Genomic DNA, 22,489 nt, shown 5'->3' on the forward strand with positions numbered 1-22,489 from the left:
GGCAGAGAAATGCAGCAGAGGGAAAGACAGACAGTGAAAGGGGGAGAAAAATGCAGCATAGAATGGAAAATAAGTGGCGACCGAATGAAAGAGAGGGGACAGACACAGCACATGGGTGGAGAAAACAGGTGCAGCAGTAAGAAAGATTGTTTTTTGTCAGTCTGTGGCAGGCAGACAAACACTCTGTGAATGATCAAACTCAAACCTAGTAACGCTGCCGGTGTCGGTCGGTGACAGGCTTTGATTCTGCCGTCTGACTGTCTCTGTCAGCGGTTTGTTAAAGAGCCATTTTTGGAGTTTAGTATGTTGAATGTGTGAAAAGTAACAAGGAGAATCCAGGGAGACTGCGCACATGCAAAGCAGCTCATGATTTTTTATTTATGTGTCCTATACTGTAGTTCTAGTATTGTGTGTTGTATTAAAGACAGACTGCGACACATGCAGGAAAGAATCTTTCATTTTCAATCTTGTTGAATGTTAGCGGCTGTACAGAAGCCTCTATTCTTTTCCCTTGGTGTGCTGTTGTCTCTTGGCAAAAGTTCACATGCTGACACAGTCATAGTGTGTGTGTGTACACCACAGAGATTGACTCGGTGAGCTGATATGACCTTCCCATTTAGAGAAGGGGGATGGGACGGATGCTGTGAGCTGGCGCTATGCCGCTATCTGATGGCGTTCTTTGATATAGCATACAGCACATACCCACAAAATACACTAATATAATTAAGTGGGAAATGTGAATAAAACTTTAATAGTATCTATAGTCTGACGTGAGCGATTCCTGCATGTGACTGCCATGTACATTTTAATCTTAAAAAAGTATTTTATATATATATATATACATATGCCTACTGTATATATTGTTGTTATTTTAAACATGTATGTAAAAAATGCATACATACCATATAAAACATGTATTTAAAACATATATATAATTTACTATACAAAATCTCTTTCAAGGAAAGTATAAATATCTGTGGCCTCCTCTCAAATCATCTATTACTGATAGGTAATTTGCACTTAAGGTACTTGCACTACCGACTGTTTTTCTCCCCTTTATTTATCCACCTTGGCCAAAAATTCATAATAAAAATGCATCAAGCAGCAAAACAAGAAACTTTTCACTGTTGTACTGTTCAAGCATTGTGATAAATACATTTTTTTGTACCCTATAAAACATAATATACAATAATAAAAAGTTGGAAATGGTGAAATATCTACTATCATATACAGGTAACCAAATATTTGCAATTGAAACGATTTATTCAATCAAAATTTTGACAAAATTTTAATCACCACTCAATTTTGTTATCGTTAGCTAAAACTATTTTCAGTTGAAATAAACTTCATATTGAAAAAGCTGAAATAAGACCATCAGATGAAAACAAAAATGAGAAAAAGTTGAAGTCGATGTACTAAAATTATTGAACTACAACTGAAATAAAAATAAATAAAAAATAATTAAACTACAATTTAAATGAAATAATAAAAGTTCATTTAAAATATTAATAAACTATGGCTGTGAAATTACGTGATTTTATAAATCTTCATAGTGAAACCTCTGTGAGATCTACCAGACTATCACTCATGAGTAATTGTCTGGTTCCCTTTCGTCGTTCTGCTTTTGGACTATCATCTTTCACAGTGAGAGCCACTAATCAGTGGAATGCCCTACCAGAGGACATAAAAGGGTGTAAAGTGCATGGTCTTTTTAAACTGAAGCTAAAATCTTTTTTAAAATTGAACCAATTATGTAACCATTGAGATTGTTGTAGTTGTAATTGAGTGGTTGACTGATTGATTAATTTATTTATGTTGTTCTATGGTCTTGACAGTATGTGTGCATCTATGTGAACATTGGTATTGTTTGTGTAATTGTCTGGGGGACTACGGATGAAAAATAGCCTCTGGCTAAATCCGGTACAATACATGAAATGGTAATTTTATGTTAAAAATTGTGCATGGTCCCTGCATAAATAAATAAAGAAAGAAGAAGAAATGATTAATCGCGGTTAATCGCATCTAAAATAAAAGTTTGTGTTTACATAATATATATGTGTGTGTAGTGTGTATAATTATTTTGTATATATAAATACACACACATGCATGTATATATTTAAGAAATACTTGCATGTATATACTTTATATATATTTATACAAAATTAATATTATACATAAATATAAATATTTTATATATTAATAAAACATTTTTCTTAAATATATACATGCAAAAGTGTGTATTTATATATACAAAATAATTATACACACTACACACACACATATATTATGTAAACACAAACTTTTATTTTGGACGTGATTAATCGCGATTAATTGTTTCACAGCCCTAATAAATACTATAATAGTTTATTAGAAAAAAAACTAAAATAGCACTGATCACCCTCAATGCACTTCTCGCTTTTGGCAGCCAGATGGTGTAGTTATGCCGTCTACCACTTGACATGCAAACCAGACCAAACTTTTTTATCTTTATATCAAACAATCACATGACGAACCACTGCATTTCACCTGCTCTGAACTATACCAAAGTAATTTCAACAATCTTTCTCTCCCTTTCACCTCTCAACCATCTGTACCGTCTGCAGTTCCACTCTCTCTCGCAGGTTCAGGTTCAGACTCCCTGCAGTCCGTCTGTGAGCCGGCAGCAGCAGTACCAGCAGCAGGTCCAGCTCCAGTTCCAGCAGCTGGCTCAGCTCGCCGCGCAGGCCCAGGCTCACATCGGCACCTCCTCAGCCCCGGCCCAGCGAGACGGCAAGCTCCTGGAGGTGATCGAGAGAAAGCGCTGCCTGTGTAAGGAGATTAAGGCTCATCGCCGGCCGGATAAGAGCTTATGTAAGCAGGACAGTATGCCTATTTTACCCAGCTGGAGGAGAACGCCGGAGCCCCGCAAGACTGGAACGCCGCCCTGCCAGAGGACGCAGGCTGTGGTGTGGGACACGGCTATCTGACCAAGGTAGAGAGAGGAGAAAGGGTAGGGAACATGAAAGTCATGACCGATAGAGACAGGGGAAGTGGAAATCCTTTCTTTTTTTTTTTCTTTTTGGTGTAAAAAGACAAAATGGGAATTTCGCGAGAATTGAGAGAAGTGGCCTTTTGAGTGAAGAGATTAAAATAAAACTGGAAAAACAAAGTGAGAGCATTTTGACAAGAGAGAATAGCATGATGTAGATTAAATCTCTCTGTAGAAGCAGGAGATAACATGTGTTCCCACAGTGTTTATGTGCCATATAGATGCAGCAGCCAACAACACACACACACACACTGGAGTCTGAACTCTCTCTGAGCTGCTGCAAATATAACCTGTGCTGCTGAGTTTACAACCCTTTTTGAAACGCACTGGAAACCTTTGGAGCATCGCAACGTTCGTACTCTAAATATAATCTGTCAGCAAGGAGAATAGACATGCTTTTTCCTCCAAGGATCGAAGAAATGATCAAAACTTAACGCGTCAAGAATGAAGAGACGCTGAAAGATCATAGTGGGGCTTTTCCTCATATCATAAACTCAGTGTGATTTTGGACTTGTGTGTTTTTACTGACCAGATTTACTCAGATATGCTGCTGTGTCCTGGGCATCCGCTACACTGATGTTTTTTTTACATTCCAGAAGAGAGAGTGTGCGTGTGTGTGCGTGTGCGTGCGTGTGTGTGTGTATCATGGTGAACTTTGAAGATGTATCTTTGCATCAGAGGTGTGTGAGGTTGGATGTAGACCAGAGAAAAGAGGAAATTCAGACACACAGAGAAAAAAGTTGAAAAGAGTACAGGGGAACGGTCAATAATACAAAATTCGACATACTGTATGTATAGCCTACACTTGCTTACACATTCAGACATGATGATGGAAATGATGATGAAGGTCTGTGTAGTACTGTTGTAGATTGTAGAGGAGATCCATTTTAAAGTCTAATTACTGCCTATTGATTGAGTGCCAATTTGCTGAGTGCGGTGACGCGCGTCTCTGAATCTTGATAGTATAAGAAAAGCTGTTCTGCATAAGTTGCGTGACTTTTGTAGCAATATTCGTTAAAGCAGGAAACTGATCATTTGCCGCAGTCCAATACAAAATAATGATGGATTGAAAAGATAATCAATAACACTTCAGATCCGCATTGCATTATTTTGCAAGGGCAAATTCACTAGAAGAAACTAGTGACCAGTAAGATCACCAGATGAGCTTCATTACAAAAACCATCATATAAAGAGAGTGAGGACCAATGCACAGGCTGCTTCAACACAAGGTGTCATTGTATTCGCAAAAAAACGACCATATTTATGAATCTGTTTACATTTAATCTGTATCTGAGCATATGCGGAGCTAACATCCAGCTGTATTTTTCAGTCCTTTTGGCAGAGTCAATCAACTGGGGTTTGATAAGATCATATATGTGTGTGACATATATAAAAGGTCTTTGTCAGTTGTATCTTAAGTACAGTAAGATTGAGCAATCCAGTCACCCTGTCTCTTAGAGAATAAAACGACAAAAATACAACTTTACACACTGTCCAGTGCTCATGCACACATGCATATACACACGAACACACACACTCGCAGCGCCTTATTGGGAAAACATGCAGGGGCGCTCCTCAGACCGACGTTGGAACTTTCCGCACAAAACAAAGCGAACCACATGATATCGAGATTAAACGAGGAAAAAGTACACGAGTGTTAAAATCTGTAAAATAAACATGTACAACTATTGATTATGTAGCAATTATTTCCACTTTCATACTTGTAATCAATAAATATATTGTAGCATATAATGTATAAAAGTACAAGGTGTTTAATTGTTTTATAAAGAAATGTAGTAGTTTTATCTGTGGCTACCTGTCTACACTGTACTGAATGGACCGCTGAAAGGCGGACCCTCTCTACTAAAGGCAGTCTCAGACACTCTCACAAACACACACCAATGTTTGTTTTTTTCCAGTTAGTGTCATGCAAGTCCCTTTAAGCAACTTAAGTCTGATCTCATTCATACCCCACCCCGGCTCGTTGGAATATCAGTTGGATATTTTTGAAGTACTTCTGCTGCTATATTGAAGTTCTACTTTTGCTTACATATCCCTCACTGCTGGTTTTTCATTTCTCTTGTTCGTTCTTTTGAGTGCTCTATGATTTTCTTATTTATTTCTTTTATTTTATCTTTTTTTTTTGGGGGGGGGGGGGGCATGCAATGGAGTTTTGGGGAGGTGGATCCTTTTGTAACCGTTGGCAATTGAACGTTTCTCAGTTGGTTGTTGTTGTGGTTGTATTTAAAAGTTGTTGTTATTTTTTGAATTGTTAACAGCATCAACCTGTACAGTTCTCACCCTGGCAACACTACTGTCGATGTGATGGCAATGTTGCAGTGATGTTGCCAAGGGTTTGACATGCTATCACCACAACACCGGGGTTTCACTGCACCATTTGAAATACAGTCTTTATCAAACAGTAAGGAAGACCACAGTAGAGGAGGGCTGGCGCAATGCATGCTGGGAATTATTGACGGATTCCCTTAAAGATTCAGTTCAAGGTTGGGCTGCGTCCCAGTCTTTATAAATTGTGCCCAGTTTGTACTTCAGATATATTAAATAATCACCTAGTGGCAACTTATTAAGATGAAAAGGGTAACTTAAGTATTATTGGGTAAACTAGTTTACAGAACTGTCGGCTTTGCGTGTCTACATAAATGGTGGCCATATTATGAGTGCCATAATATATTGGTATGGTAAGATACGGTGTTCCTTGGAAATCACTGTAGTGCTATATTTGCATTGATATCGTCATGAAATAAATTTTATATGATGAACATAGCATCATGTGTGCGAGTGACAGTGTGTGTGTGTGAGTGAGAGTAAAAGAAACTGTTGAAACCCACATGGCTTTAATGTCTTCTTGTCCTGCAGTCTACTCATGATACGATCTATTGGATATCTGCTATCACAGTCTGATTCACTCTCTCTTTCAGCATCTAGTTTCACTGTGGGCAGTTGTTCCTTACTCAAGTGTCAGCATCATGAACACAAGGTGCTGTAAGAACAACAGTCAGTTGCAGAAATGTGTGGACTGATTTGCTGTTCACTGATGCCCTGTATCAAAGAGGCAGCTCTCATACAACTTCTGTTGTTCTACAGTCTCCTCCCTCGAAAAATGTCTGGGTTAAAAATAACCCAATTGGCAACCCAGTGCTGACTAAATATTGACAGAACAACACATGCTGGGTTAAATAAACCTGACATTTTAACTCAGCAGGCTGGGTTGTTGAGAAAACCCAAGATGTAGTCTCTCTTTTTTTGCTATTCTGGGTCATTTTTGCTTATAATTTCACCCGTGCTTTACTGTAAAACTATTCATTAAGAAATAATGAAGAACATGTTTAGACTGTTAAAATAATAATAATTTTGAATGCTTGTCAAATGACTTTTACAAAATGTGTTAAAATTGGCAGCACTGACAACAACTGCACATTAAATTTAAATGCAAAAATTATTTAGTGCTGACATCATAGTTAAATATTGTCAGTTTTAATAAATAAATAAAGAAGATTAGTTCTAAAACTATTAGCCTACATGTAACGGTTTAAATACAGTGACAATGTATTTTAACGTTCTAATTACATTCTTATAACCAAGTAAGAACGTTAATACAACGTCTAAAAAAACTGGACGTTTTGAATGTTCCTAGAACATTTAGAAATAAAGTTTTTATAACTTAAAGGGTTAGTTCACCCAAAAGTGAAAATTCTGTCAGTATTTACTCACCCTCATGTTGTTCCAAACCTCTATGTGTTTATTTGTTCTGCTGAACACAAAGGAAGATATTTGGAAGAATATTTTAATCAAACAGATCTCATTCCCCATTGACTACCATGGGGAATGAGATCTGTTTGATTAAAACATTCTTCCAAATATCTTCCTTTGTGTTCAGCAGAACAAATAAACACACAGAGGTTTGGAACAACATGGGGGTGAGTAAATACTAACAGAATTTTCATTTTTGGGTGAACTAACCCTTTAATGGGAATGTTATGAAATGTTCTTATAACCTAAAATTGACTGGGGAAGAGGAAAGATTCGCAATTGCATTGAACACATTTTAAGTGCAGGATTCTCTGAGCGTGTAACCACATGTCCAACTGATCTGAATCAGTTGTCCAATGTCCAACTGAACCGTGTCCAACGTTCCGCCATAGGTGATCACTTGCGCGTGTACGTCACTCATTGTTTACACAGAGATTTCGGAAGTTTTACCTTTCACTGTGAAGATCTAAACATATTTAGATATATGGGATATCGCAATGGAAGACGATTTCGGTATATGGAAATATGTTTAGTGAAAGGTAAAACTTCAGAAATCTCTGTGTAAACAATGAGTGACGTACACACGCAAGCCATCACTTCCGGCGGAACGCTGGACATGGTTCAGTCCGGTTCAGTTGGACATTGGACAACTGATTCAGATCAGTTGGACATGGCTGTGGTTACAAGAGGTAAAAACGATATAAATACTGTTAATTTTCTCACACAAACCGCTTGTTTCGTGTCTTAGTTTCTTGTGTACTTACATTTACGAGTCATTAAATTATGTTTAATTTTGACTTCTCTGTGCATGCTCTTCGACGTGGACCTAAACCTGAATTATATGACTGACAGACAAGAACGGTTTGACCGAAAAATGTCAAAATTGAAAATACTGTGGAAACAAAGACGCCTACATCTTGGATGCCCTTGAGGTAAGCTAAAACATATCAAAAATTAATTTCAAAGTGAACTATCCCTTTAAGTAAGCTTGACCATTTCTTGTGATGAGAAGAATTTATTGAAGGTTTGTAGCAGTCCTGCAGCAGCGATGTTAGCATGTCGCTTTTCAACAATATTTACCCAAAGTTCGAACTTTATACATGATGTGCTACAAACAATAGAAAACTGTTAGGGGCCTCCCAGAGGAGAAAGATCTACTCTGAGCGATGCTGATTCTTTGTCATTCACACCAATCAGTTTCTGTGGGCCATACACCTTGTAATAGAGTTAATTCCATCTAAAGCATAGTTGATTAAATCTAAGGCAGAGTCACAATGTAAATTAATCTGATGACTGAAAATGCAAGCTATCGGTGAGGTGGCGAGGGACAGTCATCCAGCCAATCATTTCATTCGTTACAAATGGAATAAGTAGATGTGTTTATAGAGAGTGTAAGTCCCTCCCCTCCACTTTCGGCTCATGGGACCTTATTTCAGGAAAAAATATGAATGGTATGGCGAGAGACAACTTATCTTTTTATTCCATCTGAACTGTGCCCTGAATTACACATATGATGTTTGTCAATTTAAAAGAATAATTATGAAAGTCGCAGTTTGTCATAAAACAGAAGAGTAACATTTAGTTTAATGTGAAAATCGCTCAATGAACAACAAATCCCAGGAAACGAAACAACAAGCAAGATCTGTTGCTCGTATGTGTGCAGTCTGGTACAAAACACTCAGGCATGACGGCGTAACGTTATGATCATAATGTAACGTTAGCTTCAGGAAAGAAGGCAACATTCATTGAGAGAAAATGTGTGCCTTTTGGGTTTGTAGTCTTTGTAATTAAGTATTTTTTACAGTCTTATACCTCGACAGTTTTACATCAAACTGCGCCTTTCTTGACTTTAAAATGTATCTTTTAAATTGACAAACATGTGTAATTCAGGGCACAATTCAAACAAGATCAAAATATTTGTTGTCTCTCGCCATTGACTACCATACAATATTTTCCAAAAATAAGGTCCCTATGGCGGTCGACCGGAAGGGGAGGGGCTCTACTGCAGCCCTGAGGACTACAGATACTCGATTTTTATTCTCTCCTTTTCAGAGTAGGCTACTTACATTTTAAGTATGTATTGGTGTGACAATATTTAAACAATTTGGGGAAAAGTATTTTAGAAAAAACCTGCCTACCCTGCCTTTAATCTAAGATTATGTTTTTTTTACAGGCGATAATTAAACTTCATGTAGGTTGTCTACAAACCGGAAGGTTGGTGGTTCAATCCCTGGTTCCACCTGACCAAGTGTCGAGGTGTCCATGAGCAAGACACCTAATCCCAGCTGGGTGAATGTGAGGCAAAAATGTAAAATGCTTTGGCGGCCATTGAGTCTGTGAAAGCGCTATATAAATGCAGTCCATTTACAGTGCATGTGATAATCGGAGCCCTTTGGAAGTCTTTGCGCATCCTGAGAGGACTTCACCTGAGACTTCCCATAGCAGGGCACATGAATGTCTCCTTGGCAATGGCCACATGAGATACTGACAGCTGACAGATGTACCTACAAATCTCTGCCATCACAGCCTTTACAATTTGTCACTTTGCTGAGGGGGCGGGGCTAAGTGCGCTGTATAGCTTGGCTATTGGCCAAGAGTGACTTGAGTGTACCCAGGGAGGGCAATTTTTTTTCTTTCTTATTTTTTTAGGCAGAGCTTACTGCAGTATAGGCATATTAGTGCTGCACTGCTCTCTCTCTCTCTCTCTCTCTCTCTCTCTCTCTCTCTCTCTCTCTCTCTCTCTCTCTCTCTCTCTCTCTCTCTCTCTCTCTCTCTCTCTCTCTCTCTCTCTCTGCGGAATGCGCACTGCACTGTTGGGGTGGGCAGAACACCGGGCGTCAGAGAGGGAGCGAGATTCACACACACTCTTATATTGCTTGAGTGCTCAGGGTTCGGCAGAGTGCCTTGAGAATCTCTTGTAAGCTACCCTGTTTTTCAAATAAAAACGTTTTCCATTGAGACCTAATAGCTCGTTTTTAACAATTTCTCTACAACATTCAAGGGCTGAATAACTCTTTATTACTCTCAAAGAGAGCGTTAGCCTCGAGGCGTTGACTCTGTGAGTGCACATTTATTTCGTCCAGCAAAATGGCAAAAGATGAGAAGAAGAGCGCGTGGAAAGAGTTCTTCTGGAACCCGAGGACGCGCGAGTTCTGTGGGAGGACCGCGAGCAGTTGGGGTAAGTCTTACACACCGCATTGATAGGATTACACTAGTGCATGTATGATAATTAGTTCCACATAATTTTGCATTATAATATGTAACTGAGCTGCAATCATTAGAACAGTGAGTCTCACTGTTATTGCTGAGAAGTTCACTGAACAGACACTGTCCGAGGAACTCCGGTTGCTTTGCCGGGCTATAATGCGTCACATGCGTTTCTTCTCATCGGCGTGTTTATGAAGCTGTAAAACATAATACGTTAGAAATTGTGTTTATGCTTGCCAAATTAATGAAATTGGTATGTAGGCTACGGATAGATAGATTCTGTACTCAGTGATTAGTATCTTATTCTGGATTTTTCGGACAGAAGTGTTGAATGCGCGGCATCGGCCAATGAATAGCGCGGAGAAAAGTGATGCGTCGAGTTACTGCAAAACTCCACAATGCGCTTCTGGCAGAACGTCTAAAGCTGGGGTGGGCAATTTCGGTACTGGAGGTCTACTGTCCTGAAGAGATAGCTTCAACCCTAATCAAACACACCTGAACAAGCTAAGGTCTTTAGGATTGCTAGAAAGCTATACAAGAGCAAAACTCCGCTGGGCAGGGGGCCACTGACCGAGATTACCCATCCCTGCTCTAAAGGCTTGCACATCAGTGTTACCTGAACCACATTCTTTAAAGAATAGTCTTTTTAACTGCAAAATGAATATCAAAATGCTGCTGTAGTTAAGTACCTTACTATGTACAGTTGTTTATTGAAGTTCAAAGTGTTAATTATGGTATAAGTTTTTGTGAAAGATTATAACAAGGCAGGGCAAATATAGTGACATCCTGTATAAGTGATGTTTTTGTTAAAAGTAAGAATAACTTTAATTGGAAAATTGGCATTTCCTGCTCAAACATAAAGGTTTTTTTTTCTTGGTAGCAGTTATGTAGATTGGAGGGTTTATTTTGTATTTTATAATGTTTATTGCATTATTTTACCATTGTGTGTTACCATTAGCTATACCCAAACAGTTGCTATAGAGAGGTCAGATTGATTAACTTTAGCAATCAGTTTGCCACCTTTATCACATTTGATCATAAGGCTGGTATAAACCTAATTTAATGACAGTTAGGAACAACTTATACAGTTACCAAATGCCAACCATTCAATTTTATAACATCATCAGCTAGAGATTGTTTTTTTTTTTTTTTTTAGGCAATGTACATTTACAATGTTCATTCTGCCATTTGATTTAAACCTGGTTAAACTTTCCAAATATACAAACCTAAATAGAAGTGAACCATAAAACAACTTTAGCCCATTGCCTGCTGCTGTAAATTGTCTTTTACAGTGACATTGGGATGATTTAATCTAGCCACGGGCCATTTTGAGTGTGTGCATGGGGGTTTGTGAATTAGTGTAAGATGTAATCCTTTACTAATAGGCTCATTGGTTCCCTTGGTGAGGCTATCATGTGGAGACGCAGCCTATTCAAGGGCTGTAGATTAATTCTGGAATTGAATGTATCTTTTAATCAGGGTGTGATGGCATTTATTGCCATCCAATATTGGGCATCTATAACTCAGCTGTCAATGCTATGGGATTGTGTGTGTGAGAGAGAGAGAGAGAGAGAGAGAGAGAGAGAGAGAGAGAGAGAGAGAGAGAGAGAGAGAGAGAGAGAGAGAGAGAGAGAGAAAGAGAGAAAGAGAGAGAGAGAGAGAGAGAGAGAGAGAGAGAGAGAGAGAGAGAGAGAGAGAGAGAGAGAGAGAGAAAGAGAGAAAGAGAGAGAGAGAGAGAGAGAGAGAGAGAGAGAGAGCACTTGAGTTAGAGAAATGCTAGGTCGTGCCTTCAAGACTTTCATGTATGCCAGCATATTTTGCTCTAGGGAGCTGAATGTGCAAGCACTTCACTGTGCGTGTTTGTGTGTGCATGTGTGTGCATGTGTGTGTGTGTGTGTGTGTGAGAGAGATGCTCTGAGGACTAACTGCCTAGTTAAGCCAGTGTGCTCTCTAAGACTCCTTAATTAGTCTATTTTTGTCTGTGCCCAAACTAGAGTGAACCTGGGTATGCTTAGATTCTTTAACAAAGTACATCCTCATTACTGGAGCTTAATAGTGACCTATGGAGGACGGTGGAAGCTGAAGCTACATGCATACAGCTGTGTCTTCTATTGAAACATCCAAGGTTGCTTTCAGGATTCATGGGGCACAGAGGGGTCAATACATCTGATAAAGGCACTTAAACCTGATCTCACTACAGCCCTCTGGATGGTCATGGACAGCCTGTGTCCCATCTTGTTGTTAAACATCACTCTTGCAAAGGCTGGTGACTCTTTAAACCACTTCTGAGAATTGCAGCTCATAATGCAGCATCCAATAGCAGAATATCTTGATGCCCCGTTCAAAGGAGCATTAGGGTTTGCCTATACTGTAAAAATATTATATGATCAAAACGTTATGACAACATATGTTTTTACATTGCTTTAACTCGTCAAAATAAAAAAAGTTCAACTTTAAGTACAAGACTCAACTAATTTTTAAGTTGAAATGACTTAAATTTAAGTGCAATCAATTTGAATGTTTAAGGCAGCAATGTTTTTTACAGGGAACGTTTTGGAGATATTATGGGACAGATATCAGGGGTTCCCAAGTTGTTTTATCAGCCAAAGACCCTTAGACATAAAATGTTTTCTTGAAGTAAATAATTTAGACTTTAAGTTAATATTTAAATAATTTAACAATACATTTGCATAAGTTTGCTTCTCTGATGACGGTTAACAGTAATGGCTAAGTAAAAAAAAATACAAATTAATCTTGCTTGGTAAGTATTTCGTTTTGACTGAGATGTTATTATGTAATTGTGTAATTTTACCTGCATATTATCCTTAATATTGCTCTACAAAAAATAGTCCACTACAATGTACAAAACAATGAGCCTTGCATGGTGAACACACTGTAACAATATTACATTATATTAATATGAGGTCTTCTAAGTTTCAGTTTAGTTTTCGAAGTTGCTATGGATGACTGGGAATGTTCAAATCAAGTATTCCAGAGAGCTAGTAAGTTATTTGCTGTAGTTACCCTGAGAAGTTTTTTTCTTTCTTTTTTTTAACCTGATCTAACCGTTATCTTTGTTGGTGTAACCTAATTGATTCTGTGATTATACGTATTTTTGCCTTAAATAAAATCAGTTCATTTAGTTACAATGTGAAGCACATTGTATTACTGTATTTATTTGCTTGCCTGCATTACGAAGTTCTTGTTGCCAAAACAGGAAATTGATATTCACTTTGTCTACATCACAGCTGCGTGTTCCTCTGAAGCTGTGTTTGATAGTATGGTGGCCTGGTAGGTTTGATGAATCAGAAAGGATGTGTGCAGATCTAAAGAGACTGTTTGTATGGGGTTGTGTCTGTATTAATGAACAGATCACAGCAGCACATTTTTCTCCTGTCTTTCAGGTTGCATTCAAATTAGAGGGAGGGAGACTTTCATCATGATGAGAGACAGATAAAGAAAGAGAAGAGCACCGATAGTGTATCACTCTCACCTGGTGCAGAATTGGCCACACACACACACACACACACACACATACACAGATCGCGAGGAGAGGCAGTAGCAGAGCTAATGAGGATGTACCAAATTTTAACCCTATAACCAAACCCAGCAAGTAATGTTTGATAATGCATGTACTTGGTGTCCTGATAGAGATGTTATTTTAAGGCTCTCCTGCTGTGAGATTAAGTAGTGCTTAATGATTCGAACATTTGGGATTTATCTCTCTGCATAAGGCAACGTTCTCACCTTATCTTTGCTCGCTTTCTGTCTTATGCATCGTTTGCGTCCTATTTCACTCTCTCCAGGCATATTAACACACACTCATGTGTAATCCTAGCCTGTAGAGTAACCTCACATTGCACTGCTGTTATTGATCAGTGAAAGCCTGTCTGTGCGGGGAGCTCCTGGATGCAACGGAGCGGGGGGGGCAGAGATCCGGTATCCCTCCTCCCTCGGCCCGGGGCAACCTGATCGACAGTCCCCAGGGGCCTCGCTTTGTGAAGCTCAGGTGTCCCGTAGCTTAATGAGCTCTCCTCAGGCGTACACACTCCTGCAAACATCCCTCATATACAGTACCCTCTATGGAAGGATAGAGCCTGATCTGATCAAAATAGCAACCATAAATTATATAATGCATTGGTGAATATGTTTTGAGGTAAATTCTTAGTACTGAGGCAAATGGAGGAGCTAGTTTTTATCAGAGAATTCTGGTAACATAACACTTTAGACAGACCAAGTGTCCTACAAGACAGTGTTGTAGTCGAGACCAGCTCACTCGAGTACGAGTCGAGACCGAGACCAGAGAGGTTGGGTCTGAAACCAGACTTAAAGATATCTTCAAGAATATATAAAATATTTGGTGGTAACAATAAAATAAAATTGGTACCATACTCAGTAAACCAAACATACCATGGAATCATGTAATGGTTAAAAGGCCACACAGTGTGGTAAAGGTAATTTGTGGTAAAAAACACTTTATAATGTGTTTAACGTTTTTATTCATGCTTGTTATTTTTTGATTCACGCTTATTATATTTTGATCTGTGTCCACGTTCTTTCTGATAATTTTGCATTATTTTTTTCAGTTTGTGCAATATATTTTTACATGTGTACGTTTTTGAATTAGCTTATTATTTTTTGATCGGTGGCCGCAATATTTTTGGTGGGATTTTGATCCCATAACGCACCCCAGATCACAACACATGAAGTGGGAGACTTTGCTTAAATTTGCTTGTGCTGATCGAACAGTAGGTGGCATCAAAAATGCTTTTTCTGTATGGCTCCTTGAAATGTATGGGGCATTTACATTGTCATTGTGCTATCTGTCTGTCAAAAATGCTTAATGCCATGCAAAATATGGGTTCATGGTGCCTAAACTCCAATAATTCCTGTATGCAGCTGTATTTCTTTGTCAATTTTAATGAATCAGCATTATTAGTTGTTGTAGTAGTAGTAGTAGTGGTAATAGTAATTATTATGATTAATATTTTTAATATTATTCACCTGTACTGTATGTGGAATTTCCAAGAACTTGAGTGCAGTATGTGTTGGTTTAGAGTTTGTATTTAAATGTGTGTGTCCATGTAGGTCTGATCCTGCTGTTTTATCTGGCATTCTACATTTTCCTGGCTGGATTATTTACTCTCACCATGTACGCAATGCTACAGACACTCGACGACCACAAGCCAACATACCAAGATAGACTTGCTACTCCAGGTGATACACACAGACTTGTTCCTATACATGTGGAAATCTTTAATAATACGTTTTTAAATTAAGCAAATTATAACCACTGCATCCTAATGTTACCTAAAGTTGTAATTGGTCAATTCATTAGCCTTTTTGATGTATAATAAATGCAAACATATTTCGGTCACAGTGATTGTGCCAAGCAAGGCATGTTCGTTGATCAACCTATTTTGTTGATCCTGTAACAACATTCCTGTCTGAAAATGTACCTATCATATCCTTACCCCTAACTTAACCCTATCCATATGTTATCCCTAAAATCAGAGGTAAATGTTAGGTGAATAACACTGATGTAGCAGCACCTAACCCTAGTTGTAAGCCTAAACTTGACATAAACTGTTAACTTGTCCCTCAAATCTGACTGGTTGATTGGAATGTTGATCCAGAATCATCAACGCATTCTCACCCCAAGGCGTCACCTTTTGACCATGCTTCAATATTTGACACTTTAGGTGCCCTTTAGAGTCAGTTACATGAGGATCCTACGGCGTCATCTAACTGGCACTAAAGGAAAAGTGTCAGGCAGGTAGTTTTAGGTCTGGGGTAGGGGTAGGGTTACACGCGATCCTTCTAATTGCCGCTAAAGAGCGCCTAAAGCGTCAGATATTGAAGCATGGTCAAAATGCTTCCCAAGGCGTCAGTTAGGTGACGCCTTGGGGTGAGAATCATGCTGTTCTTGGTGAAATCATGGTGACCCAAACATACACACACTCACAGACTACATTTGTGAACATTGCCTCTTATTGCTTTTCTGTTGTTTTTTAGGGATGATGATCAGGCCTAAAGGAGAGCAGTTGGAGATAGATTACACAGTGGAGTACACAGAGACCTGGGAAAGATATGTCCAGGCCCTCGATAATTTCCTCTCTCGTGAGTAAAGTGAGGTTTTCCAACAATAATATACTGTATATAAGCCTATTACAGAGAAACTGTTGCAGTTATTATACAATTATGCATCTATTTTACAAAAATAGGTCATGTGCTATTGCTTCTTTTATGCAGCCTACAATGACTCAGTCCAGGCCCAGAAGAATTACGAGTGTAAACCGGATCAGTACTTCATCCAGGCGGACAGCGGCAGTTTGAAAAACTTCCCCAAGCGTTCCTGCCAGTTCAAACGCTCCATACTGGAGGATTGCTCTGGGATCAAGGACCGTTATTATGGTTACAGTGAGGGCAAGCCCTGCGTCATCATCAAGCTCAACCGTGTAAGACGTCATGGAATAGAATGGAGTGAAATCTTTGTGTCAGAAATATTTACAATACTACAATACTATACCAGTAATGGTCAAATTACAGTTCATGGTAACACTTTAGTTTAGGGTCAGTTCTCACTATTAACTACACTTTTAATGAAAAGGGTTCTAAACAGAACCAAATCAGGGTTTTTCGGTTTGTCACAATAGTATAACCCTTTTTGGTGATAAATAGAACCCTTTTTATAAGGTTCCATGAAGAACCATGCTTTGAAAGTGCTATATAGGACCTTAGTGGTGGTATAAATAACCTTTTCAACAATATTTAACTTCATTAAAATATTCATATTATTAATATTACTATTATTTTTTTATAAATGATTTATTAATATATATAGTTTTTTTAATCCTCTATCTGCTTGGTCTTATATCTTGTTGCCTCTTTTAAGGTTTTACATAAAAACAGCATGTTATGTCAATTAGGTAGCTACTTTTATTTTTTATTGACATGGCAGGTTGTCAAAAATTACAGCCAACAGTTGTTACATTAATAAATAACTACATTGAACACAATATAGATGTCGTAGACCAAGTAGCTCGATTGAAAGCGGTAAGCTTGTAATAATGTTTTTAATTCCAGTGGTACTGGTGGATTTCCACAGGAGATTCAAGCATGTCTTTGTTACTGGAGGTGGAGATTTATAGCCTTTTCTCACAACACTTGATATAATTAAACTTATCAATTTGATAGCAGATCCAGAAAGGGTTCAAAATGACAATCAGTGACGACTGGAGACTCACCTTCTTTAAAATGAAAAAAAAAAGACTTTGTTCGGACTTCGGAGTGGCAACAGAAAAAAAGAGACTGCAACCAGACCAATGCGAAAACAAGAATATATATCGGAAGGACATTACATGTCGTCATGCAATGCTGACGTTGTTAACATTAACAATTTGAGAACCAAGTGTTATTTGCACGGTTTTGCGTGATATGATAACTTATAAGGGATTTTTAGATTTAATCAGCGTGATTTACTGCAGTGTCAGAACCAGAACGAAAGTGGATGTTACTTACTTGTTCAGATTACATTTACCAGTGAAAACAATTATGTTGGCCATACTTCCAAAAATAATTGTCTGTGATTCTGAATGCCAGTATCCACACCGGCACGGTGACTGACAGCTGCACACTCTCCTCAAACAATGTGTTCATCTGCGCTGTGCCGTGTCGAGGCACAACTCAAGTAAAGTTGATAATTTTGCGAATAACTGCAATTGCAGATTTCGAACAGAGATGGCGACAAAGAGGAAAAACTGCGGACTGCAGCTTTAACTGAACAAATCTGCTCACACTTACATGTTCTGTTAAACTAAAAAGAGACAAAGACATGATTGTTAGGAAATGATTGTTACCATTTTTAAAGTTAGTAGTTAGTTAATAGTGAGACTTGGGCCCTAATCTAAAGTGTTGCCCAGTTTGCAAAACATTGTAGGCTACCGTTCAGTCCTTCAACTGGCAAATCAGAAAATCAGAGAGTATTCCTGCAGACTCTCCCACCAAACCTTGCCAGAATGTTTTGGCACATCTTTGAAAATATTTTATATTACAAACAGTAAAAATACAAATAAATGTCTGATTTGAAACCACAAAATGAAAGATAGAGGCCTGAATGTTTATGATAGTTCATTTAGATTCATAATAAAACCCAATCTGACCTGTTGGTTCTTATCTGTGGGCCACTGTCTTTTTCTCTCTCATTTTAATCTTTCTTTTTTTGCAGGTGATCAATTTTCTTCCTTCTTCAAACAGCAACCCTCCTTACGTCACATGTGGTGCTAAGGTTAGAGAGCTCTGACACAGTCTCCCACTCTCTTCTTATCCTTCAGTCTATTAGAAAGGGATTGATTTCAGATTAAAGTTTCACGAGCCATTCAACAAGGCCAGCAGATTAAATTAGCCAGTAATTAGAACTGCGGCCATTCGGAGAAAAACTGCCACGACAGACTACGTGCTGCCGATTCACATGTAAATAAATGAGAAGATACAAACAGAAATGAGAACAATTTAAGAGACATTGGTGTGTTTCCCATTCATTGTAAGTCAGAATGCATTCAGCATTTATTAGTTGCTGCAAGATTCTAATTCACGAATGTTTAGTTTTAGAAAATGAAATAGTTTTAGTTAACCACACAGTTGATTGTTTGTATCCACATAGGCCTACTGTAGGTTAGTTTAAGTTGTTGTTACCCCGCCGTAATGTCACGCATTATCAGGTAGCAAACTTTGATCAGTATTGCATTGGAGCGGATGTTTTTTTATGCTGTTTTGAAATCAAATATGTTTGTGTTGATTCTGGCTATCGACCAGTGGTTTAATCTGATGGTGCCATTCAGACTCATGCAGAAATGGTCCTTTTTTCCTTTTAACACATCTTGCACTTTTGTCATCATGGACACATCATTCCTCCTCTTGTGTTCTGTATTGTTGTCATTTGATTTTGCTTTAAGTGTTTGTTCAATGAGTGTTGTTTTACACCATTGCTCATCATCTTCGTTTATGTTTCATGTGGATGATTTGTTTTGTTTTTTCTGTCTCATCTGTTCTCCCCATCCATTCTTGTCAGAAATACAAAGTTGGGAAAGACGAGTGGGTAAGAATAATAGACAGAATAAAGAATAATCATTTTAACAAGAGTATTTTACACCTTCGATATTGTGCAAGGAGAGAAAAATTGGAAGCCAGACTTTAGATTTTTCTCAAACTGACCAATCTTTAAGTTTAAAATCTACGTTTTCGGCAAAAGTTAAAATGATTATTCGTACAGTCAGATCATATGCTAGATAATTCCAGCATAAGATCATATCAATGGGAAATTAGTTTTTCTGTTCATTTGTTTAATATAGTAATAGCAGTTTTGGTAGGCTATTAGAACAGGTTGATACCCTCAGATCAAATGCAGAGCTGAGATTAACTGAATGTCTCCCTCCCTCTGTAGGCGGATGACACAGACAAAATTGGTGAAATGATGTACTTTCCCCCCAATGGCACCTTCAATCTTATGTACTATCCATACTACGGCAAGAAATCCCAGGTACAATGCACACACTCTCTTGGAGAATACACCTGTAAGCACACAGATGCGCATCTTGCGCGTACTTGAAGTCAGCATGAAATCAAAATTCACCCTATCTGTTTGATATATGCATGTTTCATTATTATTATCCATAGTGAATGACCATTTTAAACCAAAATGCAAAAACGTAATTTTCCGGTGTCATACATCTGTCGTATGCTGGAATTCTCCATTAGTCCACTTAAACCCCGCCCCTTTCTTCTAAACAGTATGTGACAAAAAAAGTATGTCGGAATTCATAGTACTCGTAAAAGAGTAGGCTAAAAGTATCCGTAGGAATGACCTACTTCTTCGGGCAAGATTTTGAAGTGTGCATACTATGTACACTTTACTATCTCATGAGGCCACATGAGAGGATTTATGAATGGCAGTGAAGCGATGCAACTAACACTGGTAGGTCACATGATAATGACAACATGCCGAATGCAGTATGTCCAAATTCATTCTACACACATTCATTAAAATAACCGTGATTTTAACGGTAAAATACTGTAAAAATGCTACAGCGCAAAACTATTAATTGGTAAACAGAAAATTTCCATACTATACACGGTAAATAACTGTGATATAATTTTACAGTAAAATACCATTAAATTTACAGTTTTTGAAAGTGAAAAAGAACAAATCATTGTATAATTTACAGTGAAAAAACGTAAATTGACACTCCCACAATTCCCTGTGTGACACTTCACATTTTATGTATTTTTGTTGAAATAACTATGGTTCCTTAAAGTTTTATTGTTTTTTTTTTTACATTAAGGTTTTATGTTACATTTAATGTTGTGAAATTAATGTTTATTGCATTTTTTTCATTTCATGTATGTTACCAACCATAATGGTGCTTAATGTTTGTGTGAATGACACTGTGCAGCTTCTTTAAATAAGTATTACTTTATATAAGTATTCACTTGTGATGAGCTGTGATTGCTCATGTAACTCTCATCACTGCTGTGATGATTGTTGGTTGTCAGTGTCTAAAACAGATATCAATATGTCAATAAGTTGGTAAATCATCATTTTATCAGAAAATACGGTATATTACTGTAAATTTTAAGTCGAGTCTGTAAAACCATTAATGTTCCTACCGTATTTTTAACAGTAAAGTTCTGACAACCACAGCTGCTGGTTTTTTACCGTAAAATTCACGGTTTATTTTTTACAGTGTACTTTTTAGTGGTTGTGAAGGAGTTACTTATTCAAAATAAGTACTCAAGAGATTATGTGCTTTCGGACGCAGCCGAAAGTGTCCAATAACAGAAGGCAACTGGGATAAAGCGAGTTGTATTCAGTCATGTGATCTCAACATCTCAATAGAGCTTTTATTAGGCCACTTTTAATAAATCAGCCACATCTCACTCTTCTTCTGCTGCAGGTAAACTACTCTCAGCCTCTAGTGGCCATTAAGTTCCTCAACATCACCATGAATGAGGATGTCAACGTGGAGTGCAGAATCAACGCTGACAACATTAAAGCGGGCAGTGACCGAGACAAGTTTGCTGGGCGCATTTCCTTCAAACTGAGAATCAACTCCAGATTTTAAATAGATGACAGTGTGTTCCTTTATTTTACACACACACTCACACACAGAGAGAGAGAGAGAGAGAGAGAGTGTATGATTATGCACAGAAGGCACAGCTAGAGACATAAAGACAGGCACGTCAATCTTCAGCACAGGCAGGAATAATATTTAAATATTTCAAAGCATTGTAATCTTTTCTTCATTTGAGACTGTTGTGAGGCTGTAGATAGTTATCAAGGTTGTGGCTTTGTGTGTATTAATGTGTGTACATCTGTGTGTGTGTGTGTGTGTGTGTTTGCATGTGTGAGTTGAGATATTACAGTATTTATTTTCTGAAACAAAAGTTAAACCGCATGCTCGGCTATGAGAGCTATTTATTAAATAATTCATTATTCTATTAAACAATCTTAAAAATAAAGGGACATCATTTTTTAAAAGGAGAAAAAGTCAGAACTTAAAAAATGCTGTATTTCTTCCATTAGTAGCAGTAATAATTTATCAGAAAATAATTATGATTTTAAAGCAGTTGTCTATGACTTAATGTGCTATGCTGGCAGGATCTCATGTTCGGAGTGAGATATCAGTTGTGAAGAGTGGTACTGAAACCTCTCCTCTGTCTGATTTGTGACTTTATAAGTGAAGAGGATATTTTATACCAACATGTAGATAGCACTGATCAAAGTCAGCTCAACATTCATCTTCAACACACATGAAAAATCTGATACGTTATGATTCATACAAACATTTCTGCATTTCTTTTGGTTTCGGCACTGACTGTCATATGCGTCACGTTTCATTTATTAGGAGGCGTGTCTACGTCATATCCGTCACGTTTCATTTATCAGGAGGCGTGTCTATTTAAGTTTGTTTATATGTATAAATAGATATTTTGCAGTATTTTCCTTTCTTTTTTGCATGTGTAATCCTAATTGTCTCATGTGGTGAGGTGATGTTTTGTATTGATTTGCACCTGCTCAGAGGATTACAACAGGCCTGGGTTCAGTTCAAAATCTGACAAAATAGGTAGAAAAAGTTGAATATGTGTGTGTGAGAATACGTATGGATTTCTACATGTGTGTGTGTGTTTTATTTTATTTTATTTCTTTTATGTTAATCTTTGTGCACAATTTACTTTCTTAATATTTTTGGATTTTGTTGTAAGTGATTCCATAGAGACAGATAGAGAGGCTCTAAGACCAGGAACAGCAGGCTTATGTCTCTGCTAATAGGGGAGACAGAAGTGAATCCAACCTAGTCCTCACCCTGCATGAGTCAATAAAACAAACAACAACAAAAACAAGGTCACCCACCTCATTTCTCATCATTTTCATAATCTCTTTTCGTTTTTATGTTTTGCTTTGAGCACATACACCTCATTCTCTGT

At 37.8% G+C, this 22,489-nt stretch overlaps 2 protein-coding genes across 7 annotated transcripts in view; both read left to right on the forward strand.

Moving 5' to 3' along the window:
- Positions 1-5,813, forward strand: part of nyap1 (neuronal tyrosine phosphorylated phosphoinositide-3-kinase adaptor 1) — a 41,324-nt gene extending 35,511 nt beyond the window's left edge. For all 6 annotated transcript variants that reach the window (XM_089130222.1, XM_089130221.1, XM_039658964.2 and 3 more), the window contains one exon: positions 2,604-5,813. In XM_089130222.1, coding sequence (XP_088986348.1) covers positions 2,604-2,966 — 363 coding nt within the window. In that variant the 3' untranslated portion in view covers positions 2,967-5,813. The remainder of the gene's footprint in view (positions 1-2,603) is intronic.
- A 3,839-nt stretch (positions 5,814-9,652) lies between these two features.
- On the forward strand, positions 9,653-21,236 carry atp1b2b (ATPase Na+/K+ transporting subunit beta 2b). Its single transcript, XM_039659676.2, has 7 exons — positions 9,653-9,977; positions 15,095-15,223; positions 16,022-16,126; positions 16,259-16,464; positions 18,234-18,293; positions 19,449-19,544; positions 20,959-21,236. Exons 1-7 carry the CDS (start codon positions 9,887-9,889, stop codon positions 21,124-21,126), a joined length of 855 nt encoding a protein of 284 aa, XP_039515610.2. The 5' UTR covers positions 9,653-9,886; the 3' UTR covers positions 21,127-21,236.
- The last annotated feature ends 1,253 nt before the right edge of the window (positions 21,237-22,489 follow it).

Source organism: Pimephales promelas, chromosome 4 (genome assembly GCF_988280905.1).
Source record: "Pimephales promelas chromosome 4, fPimPro1.hap1.1, whole genome shotgun sequence".
Taxonomy (NCBI): domain Eukaryota; kingdom Metazoa; phylum Chordata; class Actinopteri; order Cypriniformes; family Leuciscidae; genus Pimephales; species Pimephales promelas.